The 22,084-nt window shown below is 49.1% G+C and overlaps 1 protein-coding gene and 1 long non-coding RNA gene across 2 annotated transcripts; one reads left to right on the top strand and one right to left on the bottom strand.

Annotated features, from left to right (window-relative positions):
- Nucleotides 1-11,257: 11,257 nt before the first annotated feature.
- Nucleotides 11,258-12,355, top strand: LOC101774113 (protein MIZU-KUSSEI 1). The gene has a single exon (XM_004973629.3). The coding sequence runs from the start codon at nt 11,459-11,461 to the stop codon at nt 12,215-12,217; it is 759 nt and encodes a 252-aa protein (XP_004973686.1). The 5' UTR covers nt 11,258-11,458; the 3' UTR covers nt 12,218-12,355.
- Nucleotides 12,356-19,936: 7,581 nt separating this feature from the next.
- On the bottom strand, nt 19,937-20,922 carry LOC111257680. Its single transcript, XR_002678304.1, has 2 exons — nt 20,501-20,922; nt 19,937-20,388 (listed from the first exon to the last, which is right to left on the bottom strand). It is a non-coding gene; the product is annotated as an uncharacterized LOC111257680 (long non-coding RNA).
- Nucleotides 20,923-22,084: the final 1,162 nt, after the last annotated feature.

The following is a 22,084-nucleotide window of genomic DNA, read 5'->3' on the forward strand; positions in this document are numbered from 1 at the left end:
TGATCATGCACATGGACGGATATCAGCTCATCCCCGGGGATGGTGGATCGGGGCAGGGGCACCATCATCTTCCCGGCCTCGTCGGCGTCCGTCACCGGCTTCCCCGGCTATTCCGATGTAAGTAAGTGAGCATATGTGAGGCTTCTTCTCGGATATTGCGCTTAGGAAGCTAAGCTAATTCATGGATCGCACGGGCGCAGGCGGCGGCAAGTTTGCCCTTCGTGGTTTGTCCCAGTCGCTGGCCAGGGAGTTCCAGCCGGCGGGTGTGCACATTGCGTATGTGATCATGGAAGGCGTCATCGGCGAGAGGAGGTCAGTGACAGCTCTCTTCATTGCCAGTAATCCGATGCAATCGTACGTCTTTAATACTCCTAATTAGTATCTAAACATTTGATGTGACGGGTGCTTAAAAATAAGCAAACGAACCAAACCAGACCTTAGTTGATGGGCCTGCATGTCATTCATTCCATACCTATTCCTTTCTTTTTTTGCATTTATCTTCTTCTTGCGGGCTGGGGCTGGCACGGCCTGCTCAACCGGCGGCGGCAGCGGGATGCTGCGTGGATTGGAGCCAAAGGGTAGGAATGGCGGTGCAGGACGGGACAACGTGGGCTGCGGCACGGACGGGGTAGGTGGGGGCGATGGGATGAGGCAAGGATTGGGAGGTGAGCGGATGCCCGTGGAATAGAGAGAAAAGGAAGAACGATTTTTTTTAATCAGTGGTAGTGGTTGGTAATTATTCCTAACTCCACACCTAGGTTTATATCTAAGGGTCATGGAGTTGCAAATAGGGTGCTCTAAGACCCTATTTGGCATGGCTCCAACTCCGGGTGGAGCTGTTCCACTTCAGAACTCCACATGGAGCCAGCTCCGCTCCAAAACTCCAGAACTAAAATGGGATGTTTGGCTAGATTGGTGCTCTCAGCTCCAAAAAAGATCGATTTCAGTGTGGATTACCATTGTTGCCCCCCAATTAAGACCCCACTTGTCATCCTCTCTATCCCATCTTCTTCTTCCCCTTTCAATATGCCAACGGGTTGTGTGTATTTTACATCCATTCATCCCCTTTCAATATCCCAACATATGCTGTAAATGAATGGATGAATATGGTCAGGAGTGAAACTCAAAGACTTTTGCAAATGTTTCCCTTGGTCTGTCAAAATCTTCCACTTTCAATACCCCAACGGGCGGCGGGCTGGGCGGCGGGGCTGGGCGCCGGGGCTGGGCGGCGAGTGGCGGGACAGGCGGCGGGGCTGGGCAGCGGGCGGCGGGGTGGGTGGCGACGGGGGCGACGCGGGGCGGCGACGGGCGACGGGCGACAACGTGCGGCGACGAGCGACGGGCGGTGACGGGCGCGGTGCTGGGCGGCGATGGGCGGCGGGCCTTGACGATGGGGAACAATAGAATAGAACGAAACTTTTTTTTCCATAACCAGTGGCATTGGTGGGTAATTATCCACCAACTCCACGAGGAGGTTCAAAAGAGAGGTTTCTGGAGCAGCAAAAGAGGTGCTCCAAAACTCCACTTCCATTTGCACTACAGCTCCATGGAGTTGGCAACTCCATGGAGTTTTGGAGTTGGGGTATTTGGACTGAATTTTTTGATGGAGTTGCTGGAGTTTAGGAGTGGAGCCGTGCCAAACAGGACCTAAGAAAATGAACTAGAGCTCCACAAACTCCATAGAGTTAGGCTACTCTATAAATTGGTGGAGTTAGGGTGTTTGGTTGGCTCCACTCAACTCTCCAGAAGTTGGAGCCATATCAAACAGGTCCTAAGATTGCGCTGTTTTTCAGCGAGCTAAACAGTGCTCTCCTCAATTTAGCCATTTAGTTTAGCTTTTAATTAGTTTTCTTCTAAGTCAATTCTTTATTTTAATTAAGATTATAGAAAAATACATAGACATATACAATATCAAATCTAATTTTATTAAACCCACAATAACACTGACAGGTGACACTATCTTGTATTGTTTACTTCTTGTTATGCGACTGAAATTACTGACAAAATTTATGTGTTCATGTATCTACATACCGTTACAGTACCCGTTGCTATCCCCTCGAGCAGTACCAAAGTCAGTTCAAGGCGGAACACGAACAGCACAAGTAACACTGTAACAATAGTAGATAGACATAACACAACACAGTACGAGTGAAACCTATTCTCTACACAAACGGTATCAGTATAACACAAACACAGTAGCATCATGGCAGACAACTAAGAGCCTGTTTGGGAGGGGGTCTTAAAATTTAACACCCCTTTTAACACCTTGGATGCCAAACACAAGTGTTAAAAGAGAGGTGTTAAAATTTAACACCTCTCTTTTCATAAACACATGGATGAGGTGTTAAAATTTAACACCTCTATTTTCATAAACACATGGATGAGGTGTTAAAATGTACCAAAGGTGTTAAAAGTGGTCCCCCTCCCTCTCTTTTCCCTAGTTGCCCCCCCCTCTCTCCTTTTCTCTCTCCCCTACCCGCCGCCAGCGCCGGCCTCTTCCTCCTGCTCATCCTCTCCGCCTGGCCGGATCCATCGCGCCGCCCCTCCTCCTGGCCGGATCCGCCACCGAAGTTCCGCCATCACCGTCCGCAAGTCCTCCCCTCCCCACCAGCCCATTCTCCCTCCCGGCGCCATCCCCGTCCGCATCTCCTCCACTGTCGCCCAGGTCGGGAGCACGCCCAGGAGCTCCGCGGGCTCCATCCCGCGCATGTCGCGGAACTGCGCGTACCGCTCCCGCCGGAGATTCGTCGTCGTGAGGCGTAGAGATCTGGGAGGAGGAGCGATGGACGGGAAGCTGCCGCCACCGAACCCGAACCTGCCGTACCGGGAGGACTGCTGGAGCGAGGGCGAGACAGCAGCGCTCGTCGACGCCTGGGGCTCGCGCTACCTCGACCTCAACCGCGGCAGCCTCCGCCGTCGGCGCACCGCCGGGGCCATTCTGCTTGGACGGGTGGTGGCGCCCGTTGCGGCGGCTGGCAGAGCGGCTGCGCCGAGGGGTTGGGACGCGGGATGTGGCCCGCGGCGGCGGAGCGGCGGAAGCGGTCGTAGAGGCGCGCGAGGTGGTGGAGCTCCGCGACGACGGCGGCGTCAGCGGCGCGCATCTTGTCGGCGGTAAAGGAAGAAGTTGAGGAGGAGTAAAGGAGAGGAGAGAAAGGAGGAGTAATTGAGGGGCAATGGTGTCAATTCCAACCTTTGGTGTTAAAATTTAACAGACCATCCAAACACCCCACATGTGTTAAATTTTAAGACCAATTTGAGAGTGTTAAAATTTAACACCCTGTTAAACTTTAACATCCCCTTCCCAAAAAAGACCCTAAGAGTGGCCAAACAGAAACAGTATGCCCCTCACCGATTGAGCTGCCACTGCCAGCTACACGACTGGTTTGTAGAGTCCGCGGTCGGCCGGGGCCCAGGGGAATTTGGATGGGGGATACGAATCCTCGCAAGTTGCGACGACGCGCCAGCAGCCAGGACCACGGCTCGGCTCGGCATTAGCAGCAGTACCGAACTGTAGCCCAAGTACGCTGGCCACTTATGGCTGCCAGATCCGGCGGCGATTTCTACATCTGCTATTCCGTTTTTGGCTGCCCTGGCACCGCAGGCTGGATGCGCCATCTCTAGTGCCCGTCGCCTGTCGGTACGGGCTTTCCTTTTCTGGGACAGGTATACCATATCGTGTCCGAATGTGGGAGCTTTTCTGAGCCGAATACATTCGTGTCTCCACAGTAGAGTCTACAGTCCTACGTTGTGGGATAGTCTAGTACGCTCTCTCTTTTTTTGATAAAAGGTAGTACGCTCATTTGGAAGACTCAACAACAACAAAGACAAAGGGAAAAAGGAGACTCCAGCGGCATGGTGGGCTACAGGATTGCAGGCCCACTCGATGTCCCGTGGGCTTCTCCTGACGGATTGATTTTCAGTCACCACCAACAGGCTTTCAGGGTAGCCCACCAGTACCTTTTTGCCGAAGGAGGCCCAACTAAGAGTCCAAGACTAGATTTAGATTGGGCCGTCAATTAGGCTTCACTCATCCATCTTCGCACAGCGGCCCAACTTAGGCACTTTTTGATCTCTCAAGAATTCTTAGAATTCTTATAAAAGTTTGGACAAATTATGGTATATAAAAAATATAGGTTGCGGACTATAATTATCTGAGTTATTTGGATCCCTAGATTATAAGGTGATTAGATTGTTAGTTGAGTCTTTTGCATAACTAAAATCTCAAAAGAGTAGTGTGGGCATAGGTAATAGTATACAATAATTTTTTTTAAACGAACGGAGTTGCTGATTATATTAATAACTGGACAAACAACCCTCGAAAGGGGGTCACCACAGAAGAAACAACAACAAGCCAGCAAAAACTAACTACAACTAAAAAAGACAAACTCCATCAATAAATAACGTCACTCCCAGCATGAGCTAGAGGAACACAACATCAACCTCAGAGAAAATAGGAAACTAGGTCCAAGAAGTTCCTTCAGTGGCTTGAGAAGGTCCGGTGGTAACAATTCTTTTATGTGGTCTGCATAGTCTTGAATTGCATCCTCGTTGAGATTCCCATCATTCCCAAGAATGCTCAAATCTTTTAACACATTCCGTTGGGCAAGGCAAACACTTCTGCGAAGCGACGATCTATAATAGGACTTGTGCCTGTGCTTTGTTGTCATGGACAATGGTGAAGGGGGATGTACAAGAGGGCATCCAAGCGGCTCGTTTTTCATAGATGTAGTGCCTGGAGAGGACATAACTCTGTCGATGGATCGTCTTGTCGGATTTATAAGCCCGACAGTCCACCAGGGGGTTACCCAAGTGGTTGATTTGTAGGTGAGGGCGATTGTGAAACCAAGAACTCGAAGGTGATCGCGAGAACACAAAGGGGGCATGAGGGTTTTAGACAGGTTCGGACCTCCGAAGAGTAATACCCTATATCCTATATGCTGGTGGTTTGTATTGCTCAATGGTTCAGATGATGGGGTTATTGGGGATACCCTCGGGGGGTACCCTTGACCGCCTTGATGACCAAGAGGTACAAGTCAGTTTGAATCTAATCTACTCGGTTGTTACATGGAAGGTGATCTAAGTCGGATTACAATAGGTATCCTGCAATATTCGGTCAGATTTGATCTGTCTTGTTGCCTTGACGTGTACTCCAAGTATCTTCATATCCTCGGCCCACACACCCTGATTGGGCGGGTCCACTTGTCAGGTCCAGCCAGTATCCTGGTCGGTGGGGACCCATGGGGTACCCATATCTCTCAAGCCTCCGAGCGAAGCTTGAAATGTAGTCGGCTGAAGCTGCGATGACATCATGGTGATGGAGAGGCTGCGTAGTGCTCAAAAAAGAAGAAATTCCGAGCGAACGCGGAGCCAACGCGCAGAGTGAAGTCGAGTGCCGAGTTGATGGATGTCGGGCGTGCAACAAGTCGAAACAAAGGATATGGAGGGCGTCGCAAGACACACTCCATAGGAGTAGCCCCCGAGCATTGAAGTGATTAGTAGAATCGGTCCAATTATCCAAGAAGCAGATCCTAGTGCCTGAACACAAGGATAGGCGAAGCCATGGAGGCATGCAGACTAGAAGTAGGTGCCCAGCCCCCGAGGATGAGGACTGGCTGAGCCACAGAGGCATGCCGACCTGAAATAGGCACCAAGCCCCCGAGGACGAGGACTGACGGAGCCATAGAGGCACGTTGACCTGAAATAGGCGCTGAGCCCCCGAGCACGAGGACTGGCGAAGCCACAGAGGTACGTCGACCTGAAATAGGCATCGAGGCCCCGAGGATGAGGATTGGTGGAGCCGCGGAGGTACGCCGACCTGAAATAGGCACCTAGGTCCCGAGGATGTGGACTGGTGGAGCCGCGTAGGCACACCGACCTGAAATAGGTGCCCAGCCCCCGAGGAAGAGGACTGGCGAAGCCACAGAGGCACACCGACCTTAAATAAACGTCCAACCCCCGAGCGTGAGCGCAAGGACTAGCGGAACCATGGAGGCATGCCGAGTCACATCCCTCCTAGAGCCAGAGAGGTCGGCCGGGCGATGGAAGGCACGCCGAGTCGTCTACGATGCCCAGCCCCCAAGCTTGGGAGCCGGACGTGTCGCGGAAGCATGCCAAGTCGTCTCCCGTCCCGAGCCAGAGCGGTCGGCCGGGCGACAGGAGGCACGCGAGTCATCTGCGACACCCAGCCCCCGAGCTTGGGAGCCAGACGAGTGGAAGCACGCCAAGTCGTCTCCCGCCCAGAGTCAGAGAGGTCAGCTGGGTGACAGGAGGCACGCCGAGTCGTTTTGGAGCTGTAAAAGGACAATACAAACATTATGTAGCATAGTGTAGATCATTTAACAATTGAACAACTCAGAAGTTTAATTTTCTATAGAAGTAAATTCCTACACGTCCTGCTTTTGTAGGTCATGTAATTTCCCCTAGCTTGTTACATTTAAGCACCTACCCCTACTGACCACTGCTCATGTAGAGGACGATTTATCTCAGGCTATAGTGCTGGGGCTGACCCGATGCTCGCATATAGGAGACGTGCAGGATGAGTCAAGGTTTCACGAATTAAGGCGTGTGCTACCCGAGTACTTTAGCAACCATTAAGAGGGACAGACAAGCCACAAAGCATTCGGAGCTGTGCGAAAAATCACCAGCATGAGTTGGGCACCCATGGGGTGTAGCCCCCGACCGCCCGTACAGTGGATGGACCAAGCTGTATAAGCAGTCGGGGTGCGACCAAGGTGGTCGGTGAAAGTCACAAAGACACAGAGGAGCTGAGGCGATTGGCGAAATTCACAGAGACATGGAGGAGCCGAGGCGTATGTAGGTATATGGAAGCCATAAAATATTTAATTGTAAATAAGACTTAGCTTGATTCGTGGTTGAGTCGAAGAACCCACGTGTCATCGGCACTCTATCGGTATGGTGGTACGTGCTTCTTCTCACATTGTATCCATGCAGAGGTCGGCTCTATTGCGTGCACTCTCCCTTGCGGTTCTGCATGCTCGGAGATGTCGCATGCCGAGCAAATGGACCAGGTTGCTCGCCAGGCGGGCGACGCGCGCGTCGTCACCGACCAGTGTAGCAGGTTGCAGATGGATGTTGGTGGTGATCTGGTTGGAGGGTGTGGGTGGGTGGGCAAGCGCGAGGAAGTCCTTCATGCTCTCGGGGAACACGACGTCGGGGTGGGATGCCATCGAGGTCGTTGAGAGGATCTCGCAACCACCCCTACCTGGCACGCCAACTGTCGGATTTATAAGCTCGGGACCAAGTGGTTGATTTGTAGGTGAGGGTGATGGCGAAACCAAGAACTCGAAGTGATTGCGAGAACACGAAGGGGGCATGAGGATTTTAGATAGGTTCAGACCTCTGGTGAGTAATACCCTACATCCTATATGCTGGTGGATTGTATTGCTCAATGGTTCAGATGATGGGGTTATTGGGGATACCCTCAGGGGGTGCTCTTGGCCACCTTATATAGGCTGACGGCCAAGAGTTATGAGTCAATTTGAATCTAATCTACTCGGTTGTTACATGGAAGGTGATTTGAGTCAGATTATAATAGGTATCTCGCAATATCCGGTCATATTTGATCGGTCTTGTTGCCTTGACGTATACTCCAAGTATTTTTATATCCTTGGCCCGCACGCCCTGGTCGGGTGGGCCCACTTGTCAGGTTCAGCTAGTATCTTGGTCGGTAGGGACCCATGGGGTACCCATATCCCTCACCTCTGTTAGCTGAGCTTGTTTTGCCTTGACCTCAACCGTAGAATGAGTAAGGCCGTCTTCGATGGTGTTAAGAAAGATGGGGTCTTCAATTGGTGTACCCACGCCTGAGACTGTTTCCTTATTGTCAGAAGCATCTTCCACCACGACAACATCCTCAAAAGAGGTGTCCACTTGCTGGGTCGTTCGCTCTGTGGTCATGTCCAACAAGGTCACCTTGGGCTCTTCGCAACCTGTAGTGGTCAAGTCCAAAGGTGTTGCCGCCACAACTATCTCCTCGGTGATAGGAAGCACACAGCCCTTCGTGAACAACTGCCAAAGCCATCTTTAGAAGAGGTGAGCGTGTGCTCCGTGGAGGGCTCCTCATACTCCTTTACTTTAGAAGGTTGTGAGGATATTGCATCCAACTTGTTGGTGAGATCTTTAACGACTACAAATTTAGAGATGGAATCAAGGGCTTCCAGCCCCTCCTCCTCCTCCTCCTCCGCAGTGGGCATCACATCCATCAAGTTAGCCTCAGAAAGCTTTTGGCTGCCAAGGTCTACAACAACCACAGGAACCTCATCGTGTCGCAAGGAGTCTTGAGCATTTGTGCACGTAGTTGGCGGTGAAGTGAAGAAAGTAAGAGTCAGAGACGCTGAATTGGGGAACAAGGACCAAAGAGACCGACCAAAGGATCCTTGCAATGCGGCTCCACACGTTCTAAATGGTTAGCCACCCGTGCCAACCACAACTTGATGGTGGAGGCCTCAGCCCTCAGTGGACGCATCACCTCCTCAAGTTGAGACCCAATAAACTCTTGGAGGTCAGAACGAAGCGACTCCAGTAGCGACTCAATTGAGGTGTGCGAGCCTTTTGTAGTGTGACAAAGACACCCACATGTAGCACAAGTGGCGCCATTCATGTTGCCCGTAGTTGAAGCTGGCAACGGGCCATGTGGCCCACTTGGTGGAGGCGTCGCCACGACATTCGCCTAGGTGCGAGTATGCTGAGAGTGGCATGCTTGAATCGAAGGTTGGCGACAACTCGGGGTATTAGCAGGAGACTGAAAGCGGCATTGTCGCTCCTTATGCCTAGGACGACAGCAACGGATGCAACGGAAGGAGTCCTTGCAAGAGCCAACTTGATGGTCGTGAGTGAGGCAACGGTAGCATCGACCTCGAGCCCATCTCTTGAAGGCGGGGCTCTGCTCTGTCTGAGTCTTTCCTGGCAGTGGCGATGGGTACACGGTGTGGCGCGATGGCGAGTCCTCACGGGGGCGATCGTTCGCCCGAGACCCCGCGCAGGGGGAGCCTGACGAAGAGGAGGATGGCATGAGGTTGGCTCATATCTCGGCAATGTGATGAGGTTGACGCGGCAGAGATTATGAGCGGCCGGTGGTGAAGCACGAGGCAGCAATCGAGCAGGGGGCGGACGACTGTAGGTGGAGTGGAGCTGCAGCAGAGGACAACACGTCAGCTGCAGCGGGACAGTGCTTGATGGGGAAGACGGCCGTAGTGCAACGTGGAGGTGGCTGTTGGCACTAGAGTAGCGCCCGACTCGACGCGGAGACGACGACAGGCGAAGGGTGACCGGAACCGGAAGGACGGGGTAGCTACTACTGCGCCTCAGCGCCTGGCTATGGAGTAGTGGAATCCACCATTTATAGGAGGTGGGGTCAGCGGCGGTGGCAGTGCTTCACCGTACTCATCATCTCCTCTGGATGCCCTCGCAACACCAGCGACGACGGGGTTAGTGTAGGCTGCGGGTTCCAGCTGATCCCTACAGTGAGCCTCCCAGCGAGCCTCCTGAGAGGAAGGGACGATGATGCCTTCTCACATCGCGCCTCAGCGCTGAACAGGCTGACGGGAGCAATTCCTAATCTCCCTTCTCACGGAATGAGATGAGCTGCTGATGGGATGGATGGCGAGAGCATGTGGAGGAGAGCTCGGTTCTGCGGCCGGCATAGGCAGAGGAATCCGGAGCACGGAGATCAGGGTGGTGGTGGCGGCGGCGGCGCTGGAGTCTCCCTCTGTTACAATAATCTGGGTGGTCGGATTATTACAATCCACACTAGAATCTGCATGTTTGGCTCCCATAGAGATTGTTAGCTGATTTTATAATCTTATTAAGAGATCCAAACGTGGCTTTGGTCCAATCATCTTGATTCTTCTCTTCGTGCTCTCACCCCTCTTTCCGGTATCCTACATGATCTCCGATGAGCCTTTCCACCTTCGCTACCCTCCTCATTTGTCTCCCACCGCCATCCCACTCTCACTAGTCACTTTCGTAGGCCCTTATTTTTGTCACGATGCTGCCACCACCTATTAGCTAGACAACCAGCCGTACTCACAAGCGACCACCACCATCGCCCAACTCGATCTAGTCATCAAATGCAAAACCCTTACCGTAACCAGAACCCACGAACCCTAACCAAATGCCTACCATTGGCGACGGTTGCACTATGACCGTTGAGCCTCATGCACCGTACCAGACCAATCGGCTCCAAAACCTATATAAAGCTCACGACAAAATTAAGGTTAATACCTTACCTTTGTTGTAGCACTCCCCTCATATGGAGGTTTTCCAGCGTCTCAGATATGGAATAGGAGAGGACACCAATTCTTTATTAAATTACACCATCTATGATTCAAACTTAAAATTTGACCTACATCTACAATACTAATCGATCCTAAATTAAAAGCCTAACTGATTATGCTTCACAGTGTTGAGTGTGAGAAAGAAGGCAAAAGAAACTGGTGGCACCATAATTGGGAATCTGGGATAGGCGGAAGTGGCAGCTTGAGCAGAGATGAATGGCAGTGTGACGTGAGAAAGGAGGTGTTAGAGAAAGAGCCGAATGGCATGGACCGTTTTGGATATTAATCGGCTGCAGGGGCGGATCTACGAGAGGGTTCTATCACTTCTTAACAGCGTACAGTTAATGAAGCCCCCGTGAACCCTCTTATAATTTTTGTGTGTAGAGAAGGAGAGGAAGAAAAGAAGAGAGAGGAAAAAAGAAGAGGAAGGAGGATGGATGAGCCCCTAGACTAGCACCCTGCGTCCGCAACCGATCGACCGTGCAGCAATGTGCGCATGAAGGGGACGTGCTAGTGCTACATCAAGTCGTCCTCGCTATTGGGATCCGTGTCCGCACTCTGTACTGTCCATGAAACAGTGTCAATCACTCGCTGCGCAGGCACAGTGCCCGCACACTGGTTTCCCCTTGGTGACAGAGAACCTAACCCTAACAGGATTACAGGTGCGAGAACGGCTGCACGATGCGCATCCATGTGCTCAACGATGGTCAGTGAGCTGCCCCCAATCATAGCTTTTGCAGTACACAGTTTAACGCCTCCCATGACTTGAAGCGCAAAGCCACGTAATCTATCAGTTATCACAGCTAAAGCAAACCGAGAAAAGTTTTTGCAAGACCGTAAAAGCATTTGGATCGACCGTACCATTTCATGGCTACTGATGATGAACATTTGTCCTTGCTGCAGTTGACTAGCCTGCAAGTACTACGAACCAGACATCTCAGCCCAGGCACATGTGTGTAGTCCATTTGAGATCAGCCCGGAACGCAGAATCGAAGCGATCGGCCACCGACCGAACCGTACCTCTCCACCGCAGCAGCTAAATAACGAGGTGGCCGATCGACTTCCTTCCTCCCTGGCCCGGGGCTCCATCGGAGGTGAGTGAGGAAAGCTGCAGCCATCAGCTGCACCAAACCCCGCCGGGATCAATCAATCAATCCGAGCCGATGCCATCCCTTATCGACTACAGCCCGGCCGCGCTACGGTCGCTGCTCCGGCCGTCGTCCACCGATGAGCGGCGCGCGAAGCTGTCCGGGGCCGGGGCGGGGGCCGGCGGCGCCCTGGGGCTCTTCAAGGTGTTCAAGATCCTGCCCATGCTCACCACGGGTTGCAAGATGGCTGCCATGCTGGGGCGGCACAAGCACAGCCGGGCCCTCCTGGCAGACCACGCGCCGACGGTGACGCTGTTCGGGCACCGGCGCGGGCGGCTGAGCCTGGCGATCCACGAGGACACGCGGTCCCCGCCGGCGTTCCTCATCGAGCTGCCCATGCTCGCCGCCGCGCTGCACCGGGAGATGGCCACGGGCACTGTCAGGCTGGCGCTGGAGAGCGACACGCGCGGGGTCGCCGCCGCCGCGCGGCGCAGGCGGCCGCTGCTGGAGGAGTACGTCTGGGCGGTCTACTGCAACGGGCGCGAGGCCGGGTACGCCATCCGACGCAAGGACGCGTCCGACGACGAGCGTCACGTCCTCCGCCTGCTCCGCGGCGTGTCCATTGGCGCCGGGGTGCTGCCGCCGCCGCCCGACGGCAGGGCGGCCGCGGGCGCCACGCCGAGTGCTGGCCCCGACGGCGAGCTCACATACATGCGCGCCCGCGTGGAGCGCGTCGTCGGGTCCAAGGACTCCGAGGCGTTCTACATGATCAACCCCGACGATGGCGGCGATAGCGCGCCGGAGCTAAGCATTTTCTTTGTGAGGAACAAGTGAGAATGGATTCACACTAGTACGTGTCTATAGTCTATGCATACATATATACACTCTTTTTTGTGAAATGCATGTACATGTGCATATACTGTGTGAAGACATCCATATAAACATATGCACAATAAATTAATTATTTTGGCATTGCATCGGCGATGAATTGGATCGATCGAATAGCCAGAGTGAAATGGTTTAGTGAATTAGTGTACACTGATGATCACTGTCCGCTCAAATACAAATTAGTCTTAGAACACCGTATAGGTAGGACGTAGCATTGTAGATATAACTGTTTCTGAATTCCGATCAGACAGATTTTTCATGCGTAAGTTACTGCATGTTGACATGTGCTTGGTTGCTCGGCCAGTTAATTAGCATCTTTTGCACTGTTCCACGTTGCAAGATTGCATGCCATTAAATGTGACGGGACATATGCGTACCCCTAAAGTGGTTCGCACGTGGGAACAGATACTGCCAGTACCAGTACTGCTATATTCATCAGGCATTCAGGCCTCATCTGTTTCCTTTTTTTTCTTCCAAATTCCTGGCTACACTGAGTTACTGAATTACCTCAAGACTTTCATGAGATTTCCTGAAACTTACCTCAATCTATGTTGAAGTGTGGCATCTGAGTTTTGGAATTTAGCTTAGGTGGACAGCTACGGCTAATTAACAGCCACAACACCTCTTCAACCCCTTTGTCGGCCTGTTCACTTCAGCTTATTTAGCCGGCTTATCAGCCACCAAACAGTATTTTCCTCTCACAACAAATCAGCCGTTTCAGCTTTTCAGCCGGCTTATAAGCTGAAGCGAACAGGCCCTGTATTCACCACCCTTGCCGATGGTGTAGAGGTCAAAGGACCGGTACATCTTCCTGATCTAACTTTAAAAATTCTTAAGCAAAACTCCCTTACTAGTGTAGATATTAAGGTAAGGATTTGGCATCCATACTAAGGTAAGGATTTCGCCTTATTTGTAGGAGGCAATGATGTATTACAATTTACACAAGTCGTTCTCCATGTTGAAGATTTAGAAATGCAAGTTTTCCCCGACATAATTGCAAAGGTGTCCAATTATGGAATTGTGCAGCTATATATGGTTTGGGTGCTTCTTCTAGGTGGTCGATACTAATAGTATGTGTTGTGGAGTTTCAAGTCGCCAGCTTGTTGATCTGCCATGAAAATGACAATGATGACCCGATCATTGATAAGCCTTTTGTGCTGGTTGATTTGGTCAATGTTGATGCTTCACCCATAATTTCTTTTGCGATGTATCTGTTGAAATATAAGTGCATATTAAATTTTTAAACCGATGCATGCAACATAAATATATTATATATTATTAGGGTCATAGGTCGCCTTGAGTTTTCTTTTGTTTTGGTGATTGTCCCTCCCTTTTCCTCGGGACTGTGTCTTCTGTATGCTTGCAATGAACCATCGATGATTTCGAGATGGTGAATCCATGACAGATTAACACATGAGAAATTGTTGGGCATGTTGGTGTACATATTGACAGCTATTAGCACGCAAAGTTGTGAACCGCAAGCGTATGGATCAGTTGTAGCTCTTCCCTCAGAGTATTCCTCTAAGGTTTATCAATCCGTGGAGCTTATAGCACAAGATATATTTCAACAAGCATTGTTAGTATTAACTTGGTGTTTATGAGAGATTCAGATCCAATCTACTAAGCATGTACAAACAGATAACAGATAGAGCAAAGTTAACCAATCTAGAGCAACCTAGACTATGCATATGTTGTAATTCTAAGCATGGATAACAAAGCAACACATATATGATCTTAGTAAAAAACACCTTTAAATTTACACCTCTGGTCCGGATCCCGAAACCCCCCCACCTTACACAAGAAAGATCTTGTCACGATCACCTCTATCAGCGCAAGCAGGTTAAGGACACGATCAAGAGAACGTGTCATACTCATTGGTAGATCACGCATGCAAATCTGGTCACCACGACCACAAGAACACTCTAAGAAATGTATCATCGATTCATAGATTGAAAAGCAAGCAAACTTGATAAAGCATAAAACCATCAAAGTAGATACTTAGATCTCTACGAATATGAACACATCTATTACTTCACCATGAATGATTGTACATCACAAGATCACTGCTGGGATCCTACCTTGATCTTGATGACTCCTAGCTCCAGAACTCCAGTGTGATTTTCCTCGCAGGGTGATCACGCCGGCAGAGGTTCACCTACACTAACCCCCAACAACTGCACGGTCCTCGGCTCTATGGAGAGGTGTCCCTCAAGCCCCTTCTACTTCTCTGCTACTTCAGGTCGTCTTGGATGATGGGGCTCAATAGATTTTTGGGGTATTTATAGTCCAGAGAGCGTGTGGCAAAAGTTGGAAGGTGAGGGGGCGAAGGAAACCACTAGGCCAATCGCCCTGGTCTTTCCTTTTGCCCTCTCGCGTTCTGTTTCGTCCCCAAGTCTTCTCTGGTGCTTTGAAGTCTTATTTTCACTTGCATGTGGGCATGACATGTTGGTTGTTTCGGGATGAGATTGATCTTCAATGACTTTCCAAATCCTTGCTTGATCCTCTTTGATTCTTATTTGATCCCGAGCTAGTACTTGCCATATCTTCGCAATCTTAGCCCTTAAATAATGTTGGAGGATTGCTTGTCAAAGATGGGCGTCGGAAGGCTCTAGAAGATCCTAGGCTGATCGGCCTGCCTAGGCCGATCAGCCTAGGCCCTTCCTGAGCCCGTTGGCCTCCATCTTCATCTGGTTCGATGCTCGTTCAGTGCTTTATCAAAAAATATGCTTTTAGGTCGAATTCCCTACAAAAACAGAACATCCTCCAAAATATGTTGCACATGTAAAAATGATCGGTTTATTAGGTGTAATCAATAGTTTAGTTATTAAATTCATGTCATTATTGAAGATAAACAGGTAAAAGTGTGTCAATAGTGAGCGTCAACCAACCCTACCTAAGCCTCCAAAGTTTATCTAACAAAACATGGGTTATAATTCCGGTTATTACTTTTGTATAATATGCTTCCTGTTTGAACGAAAAACCTTGGCAAAATATTTGTGTGAGTTTTCTTTTTCAGTTTCATTTTCCACCAAACTTGCTTGAAAACCATATATATTTTGAACAGAACCTTTAAATTTCTAAAGCTAATATTCATTTTTTTTAAAAAACAGTTAACAAAGTTTCAAAAATGAAATTTGAACATGCATCAAACTTGCTTGAAAACCATATATATTTTGAACACAACCTTTAAATTTCTAAAGCTAAAATTCATTTTTTTAAGAACAGTTAACAAAGTTTCAAAAATGAAATTTGAACATGCATCAACATACAGTTTTAAGGATAGGTCTCTATACTAACTTTATTATTGACCTCCAATCACCTCATTTTCCTTTATACTATATACTTAGTACTTCAAACTCCAAAAGCAGAAGGACCAATGATGCATTGAGAGCACCATCTATGTACTTAAGGTATGTAACGTACAACATCAGTCTCGCCGTCAAGCAGGGGGACCAAAACATCTCACTAGAAGCTGGCTCGAGGGTACGTGCAACAACTGATTGTTCTCTCGTTCCATGGCCCTTAACTTGGCCCCATGCATGTATCAAATAATTGGGGGCGCCGGCCAACGGTTTGCACGCGTCCTTGTTTAGCGGTGCTACACATGGTAGGTTTTTTCACCGAAGTCAGTACGGGAAGCTTATTTTTTTTATAATTTTTTATTTCAGACCAGTTTAATTTGCACCTACAGGGAGTCGAACCCAAGTCTGCTGAATGCTACTCAGGTGCTCTAACCACTAGATTACATGTCCTTTCACACGTGGTAGGTCCTTCGATAGGACATCCGAACTGTTGTGCAAGTCACGTAGCTCTCAAGTTCCGGTCTCTCTACAGCCTTATTACGCGTGCACAAACACTTCTATACTGTGATACACCCTACTAAAAAACGGTTTACAGGGGCGGTTGAAATAGCATTTTTAGGAACGAACGCGCTACCCACTCCTAGCTTTCGCAGCTACAAATAGTTATTTGCAGGAGTGGGTAACAGGCTTGCCCTTGCAAACCATTTCCAGGAGCGGGTGAGGGGATGACCCACCCATGGAAACACCATTTGTAGGGGCGGGTGAGGGGGTGGGCCACCCCATCACCCACCCCTAGTAATCGATTTAAAAATAAAAAGTTGCCAGCAGCCCCGTGCACCCGTGTGGAGCCACGTGCCGCCGCCGTGATCACTGGAGGCCGTCCCACAAGCCATGGGCCCCGCGACCCCTCCGGGGAGCCACGCTTCGCCGGTTAGCGCCCCCCCGCAGGGTAGCCATGCGCCGCCGGGGCCCTGCGCGGCATGGGAGGCTATGACGCCTCCGGCCAAGGAGGCCGCCCCCGGCCCCGTGCGCCTCCTCCGGTCAGGGAGGCCGCCGCCGGTCCCATGTGCTACCTCCAGTCGGGGAGGTCGGGGAGGCTGCCACCACTGGAGGCCGCTCCGCCGGCGGCCCCGTACGTTGCCGAAGGCTGTCCTTGGGAGGCTGGGCCGCTGCCGTGCCTTGGTTGCAACACAAGAGAGAGAGAGAGCTGGAGCGGATGATGGTGGTAGTGGGGCTGTGGGAGGAGATAAGGTTGAGAGGGAAGGGTGTGAGCAAATAGAAATGCTTGGTTTGGAAGTTGTGGATTGATGACGTGGCTGGAGATGTGTTTCTTTGTGAACTTATAACATATTTTTGGACCATTAAACGATTTTAAATAAAAAAGTTGTCAACTACAAAGTTTAAAATTTCATCGAGGTCTACAATTTTGATATAAAGTTTGTATTCATCTGAGATCGTATGTAAAATTTTGTATTAAAAAAATATAACCTTTAAACTTAATCCTTCTCATCCTTATCATCAAATGAATAACTTGTATGTTTGTGACCACTAAATGAACTCAAATGAAAAATTTGTGGACTACAAAATTTTAGATCTCATTAAGCACTGCTACTTTATATAGAGCTTGTTTGCGTTTGAGGTCATTTGAACATTTTAAAATTTACAATTTAAGATTTTAAAATTAGAGAGCTTAGAATGATCTTATAAACTATTAAACGATTTCAACTGAAAAAGTTGTCAACTACAAATTTTATGTCTCGTCAAGATCTACAATTTTGATATAAAGTTTGTATTCATCCAACATAACACTAAAAGGTTTGTATTCAAAAAATACAATTATCAAACTCATTCACATGTGACCCACATATACTCATATATTCACATATACTTATACTTAGCATATACTCACGCATATACTCACTTATTTATATATACTCATATCCATTTAGATCTCGTTGAGCGTTACAACTTTCATATAGAGCTCTACAATTATGATGTAAATCTTCTCTATAGTCGAAGTCATTTGAAAATTTAAAAAAAATTAGATTTCAAAACTAGAGAACTTATAATGATATTTTGAATTATTAAATAATCTTAAATTAAAAACTTATCAACTTCAAAATTTTAGATATCGTCGAGCTCTACAAGTTTGACGTAGAGGTTATATATACCCAAAGTTCTTTGAAACTTCAAAAGTTTTAGATTTCAAAACTAGATAATTTAGAATGACATTTTGGAGTAATTAACAATCTCAAATCATAAAAATTTGAACTACAAAGTCTTAGAACTCGTCAAGCTATACAATTTTGATAAAAATTTTGTCTTTATCCAAGATCATATGAAAAAGTTATAAATTTGTTTCCACATGACTATTTCTAGGAGCGGGTCATGTCATCACCTGCTCCTGGAAATTATTTTCGGGAGCGGATGCTATCATCACCCGTCTTAGAAATGGTTCCCATTTTTAAGGGCAGGTGGCTCATGGAAATAACCCCTATTTCCAGTGGCGGGTCGCCCGTGACCCACCCCATCAAATATTTTTCCAGAGGTGATTTCGTATACGAGCCCTTGAAAAATTAAGGCGCTTCTACAAATCGTTTTTTATAGTGACACAGCACCCAAAAACAACTGCCGCGTTTCGAACTGAGTTACCTGGGGACTGGGTTGCATTTTATCTTAGGTAGGTTGGCGCTGGCATGCATATGCATGTACTGATGCATGCAGCAGTCACGAACTCCTCAAGGTCAAGGCTATAGCTTCGTTGTAGTTGCAGGCTTATAGCTGCTCGTGCAAGTGTCTGCTTGCCAAAGCAGTATGATTGCGTCGGCCGGCCGGCCGGCCGGCGGCACCTTCGTTCCAGCTCCTTGACAACAGGCAGTCGATATCTAGGTCCCTGGAAGCTAAAGATCGATGGTCGTCACCACCTTTAGGTCGGGTTGTTGGATTGATGGATCATCGAGGTGGTCCTCGCGTGTACATGTAGGGCGCAAGGCATCCATGGTCCATGGGTCATGCAAAACGCACAGTGACCGGCGACTGGCCGATAGGATTTCACATCAGACTGCAGGTCATTTCGCATGGCAAGTACACATTATTATCCAATCCACTGCGATCGGGAGTACAGAAAGGAAGCTAAGACCATGAGGTTTCTTTTTTGACCGTGGTGTTGAAGACTGTTACAGAGTTAAATTACCCACTTATATATATCTACCTAATATTATATATATATCTATTTAATATTAATATTAAAATGCGGTTGTTTTTTTCAACCGTGGTGGTTGTTTTGCAAACAAAAAATCTATTAACTTTTTCGTAATCAACCCGCAGTCCAAAATTAAGCATCCCGCCAGATGCCAGTCTTGAATCCTTCGCCCCTACGCATCGTGTGCGTTCCTTACATCGGAGATACCATCTTGCAACAAGAGCATAGAATCAACAAACCAAACCCCGATTGGAACTCAAACATAACAAACTGGAACGAGCACTACTAGAGAACTCAGTATTAGTACCGGTTCGTAGGGTGCATATCTCCCAAAAATGCATCCGGGATTAATATCGGGGGGTCCCTGAGAGGCCCCCCACACGCGCACGTCGCAAGTCACAAGTCATGCAATTTTTCACGCAAAATATGCGCGTGCGTGGTCCGTGGGATTCAAACCCATGACCTCAACACGATTTTTCACGCGAAATATGCGCGTGCACGGTCCGTGGGATTCAAACCCATGACCTCAAGCCTCGCGCATAGCTTCCTTACCATCCCACCTACACACCACATCTATCTATATAGGGGATGCTATCCTTTTGTATTAACTCATGGAGGATCCTTTAATCCGGGTTGGTAACACCAATCGGGATTAAAGACCTTATTTAATCCCGGTTGGTAATACCAACCGGGATAAAAAGGTTCGAGGGATTTAGTCCTTTCCCAGCCACACATGGGGGACCCTTTTTATCCCGGTTGGAAACACCAACCGGGATAAAAAGGGTCCGAGGGCTTTATTCTTTTTTCAGCCACCCGTGGGGACCCTTTTATCCCAGTTGGAGTTTCCAACCGGGACTAAAGAACCCCCTTTTATCCAGGTTGCTTTAGTCCCAGGTGGTAATACCAATTGGGACTAAAGGGTCCCCCACGTGTGCCTGAAGTTTTCAACCGGGACTAAAGGATCTTCACGGGTGGCTGATTTTTGAACCGGGACTAAAGGGGAGTCCCGATTGCAAATACCACTCGGGAGTAAATTCTAGCCTATCGTGGCGCACCCCCTCTTCTCCCGGGTCTAAATTAAACCGGGACTAAAGAGGGAGGATCGAAAGTCAGTTCTCTATCGGTGGAAGTGAAATATAATAGAAACAAGAAGAGGAAAAATAAAGGTAAGAGCATTCAAATCGGAGGAGAAGAACATATATGGACGCAGATAACTGAGGCTGCCAGAGAAGTTGTGCAGCTCGCCGGAACATTGCGCAGCTCGCCGAGGACGTTGCGCCTACGCTCGTGATTCCTCCCACGTGTTGCTGACTCCTGCTCCGTCCAGCCCCTGCTTGAGTTTGGTACTGTCGGACCCATCGAACCCCGGAGAGCTGGTGCCAGCGGCGGCCACGAGCGTACGTGTGGACGGCGCCATTGATGTCATCCCGACGGATGTCCGAGCAAAGGGAAGAAGGTGCGGCCGCCGGTCATAGGGTCGTACACGCAAAGGTCGGAATCGCGCTTGGAGCGCCGCCGCCCGTTGACCTTGCGCCGCTCCAGGACAGGGAGCCCACCGGGCGTCATAACGACCTCGCACTGCTTCAGGAGGCAAAGGACACGGCGGCCAGTATCTTGAGGAAATCAACAAAACAAAGGGAAGATGAGGAGACAAAGATAAAAAAGAAATACATGGAGTAATCCCGGCAATCTTGAGAATCAAGGAGAAAGGAAAATAAAGCCCACCCAGATTCAAAGTTATGGCGACTAATTTCTGTCCTCGAGGAACGGTGGAGCAGGCTTGACTCGCGCACTGCTACGCCCTCGCATGAAGGTTGCCGACGCACGAAGGTTGCCGACGGTCTTTCTCGCATGGAGGACACGAGCTTGAGTGAGAGCCTGACACGGAGAACGAGCGGTGAGAAGATAAGGTTTAGCGGATGGCCGGACAGGAGAGCTTTCACGCGCCATGAAGCTACTAGCCTTGCCCCACGCTCTCCTTCCCCGCGATCGATGCACATCGTATGAAGTAGAGCTCTGAGCTCCGCGTGCCCTTCTCCCCTCTACGCGTCGTTGGTGGGCCTGCCAACAAGGCTGAGCCTGTGCCAGCGGTGCTGACCACTATCCACTATGTGCATGCTGTTGTGTGCATGCGGTCGGACAGCAGCAGCAAAGAAAGATTCGCACCAGCAATGTCTGCTGGACACAGCCCATGACTATACATACGTGTGCATTGTGCAAGCAACAACAAAGTTCGGCATGCCTTTTGAGCCCAGCCTCATTTGATGCATGGAAGTGGAACACCAGCTGTGCATGCCTTTAAGGGAAGAGGTAAAATGTTATTAGTTTTAGGATTATTCAAACTTTTGTTTATTTGAATTAATCGAGATTTCAAAAAAAAGAGGTGGAATCACCCACACTTATCTCCATGAGTCACGCTGCAGTTTTGGATTTTGTTTTTGGATATTACCGTTCCGGCCGCGTATGGATCTTTTTCTGAAACACAATACACACGCGGCTCACAAATGCACGTACACTCAACCCTATATACATGTACGCAACCCTACCTTTATAAACATCTGCAAGAGATTGAGTCGGCAGATTCTCGAGATTGATGAAGTCACCACTAGCGCCTCACTATCGAAGGGCACGTCGCCTACCACTGAAAGAATAATATACCATGTATGGTATTTGGCTTTGCTACGCGCGTTACTGTCATTTGTTTCTGGCACCTTTATGTTAATGGACCTATTTGTGGAAAAATTTTACATCTACTTTAAAATAATTGATATAGACCATAAGTGATCACTCAGGTTTTGTGCCATGTGTTTTGGGACGCACAATGATTTTCTTCCTTCCGTGCAACGCACGCGTTAAGGATTCAAAATTTGCAAATATAACTACGTTTAGAGTTCCCATCCTACATTTTCCCTATGAACTGACCAAAGTACCCTTTATTTCACTTTTCAGCCTAAGAGCTGAACGAACCGGCCAATGTGGCTCATTTTGGCACAAATGAATTGTTCTTGCATATGCATTAGCACCACGCAAATGGATGAGCGGCCTCTACAATCTTTTCATTTCTTTCCTTTTTATCACTTTCACCCGCATCCAAGTGCTGACGGTCATGCGAAAACACAAACATCCCGTTTGGATGTCAGCATTGAGGCGTAGAATCGGGTGTTGGAATTTGCGGTCGCGAATGCCGCCGTTTGGATGTCACGTGAATTAGGAAACGAAAATACCGCCGAATACCGCGTGGTATTCATTTATCTTGCGTGCGCTCGCGAACAATTCAGAGCTCGCACCCTCCGTATTGCGCTGAATTCA

The sequence above is a fragment of the Setaria italica genome, chromosome VI, assembly GCF_000263155.2.
Source record: "Setaria italica strain Yugu1 chromosome VI, Setaria_italica_v2.0, whole genome shotgun sequence".
In the NCBI taxonomy this organism is placed as follows: Eukaryota; Viridiplantae; Streptophyta; class Magnoliopsida; order Poales; family Poaceae; genus Setaria; species Setaria italica.

Coding starts and splice junctions, on each gene's coding strand:
- LOC101774113 (XM_004973629.3), top strand. CDS start 11,459: ATGCCATCCCTTATCGACTACAGCCCGGCCGCGCTACGGTCGCTGCTC.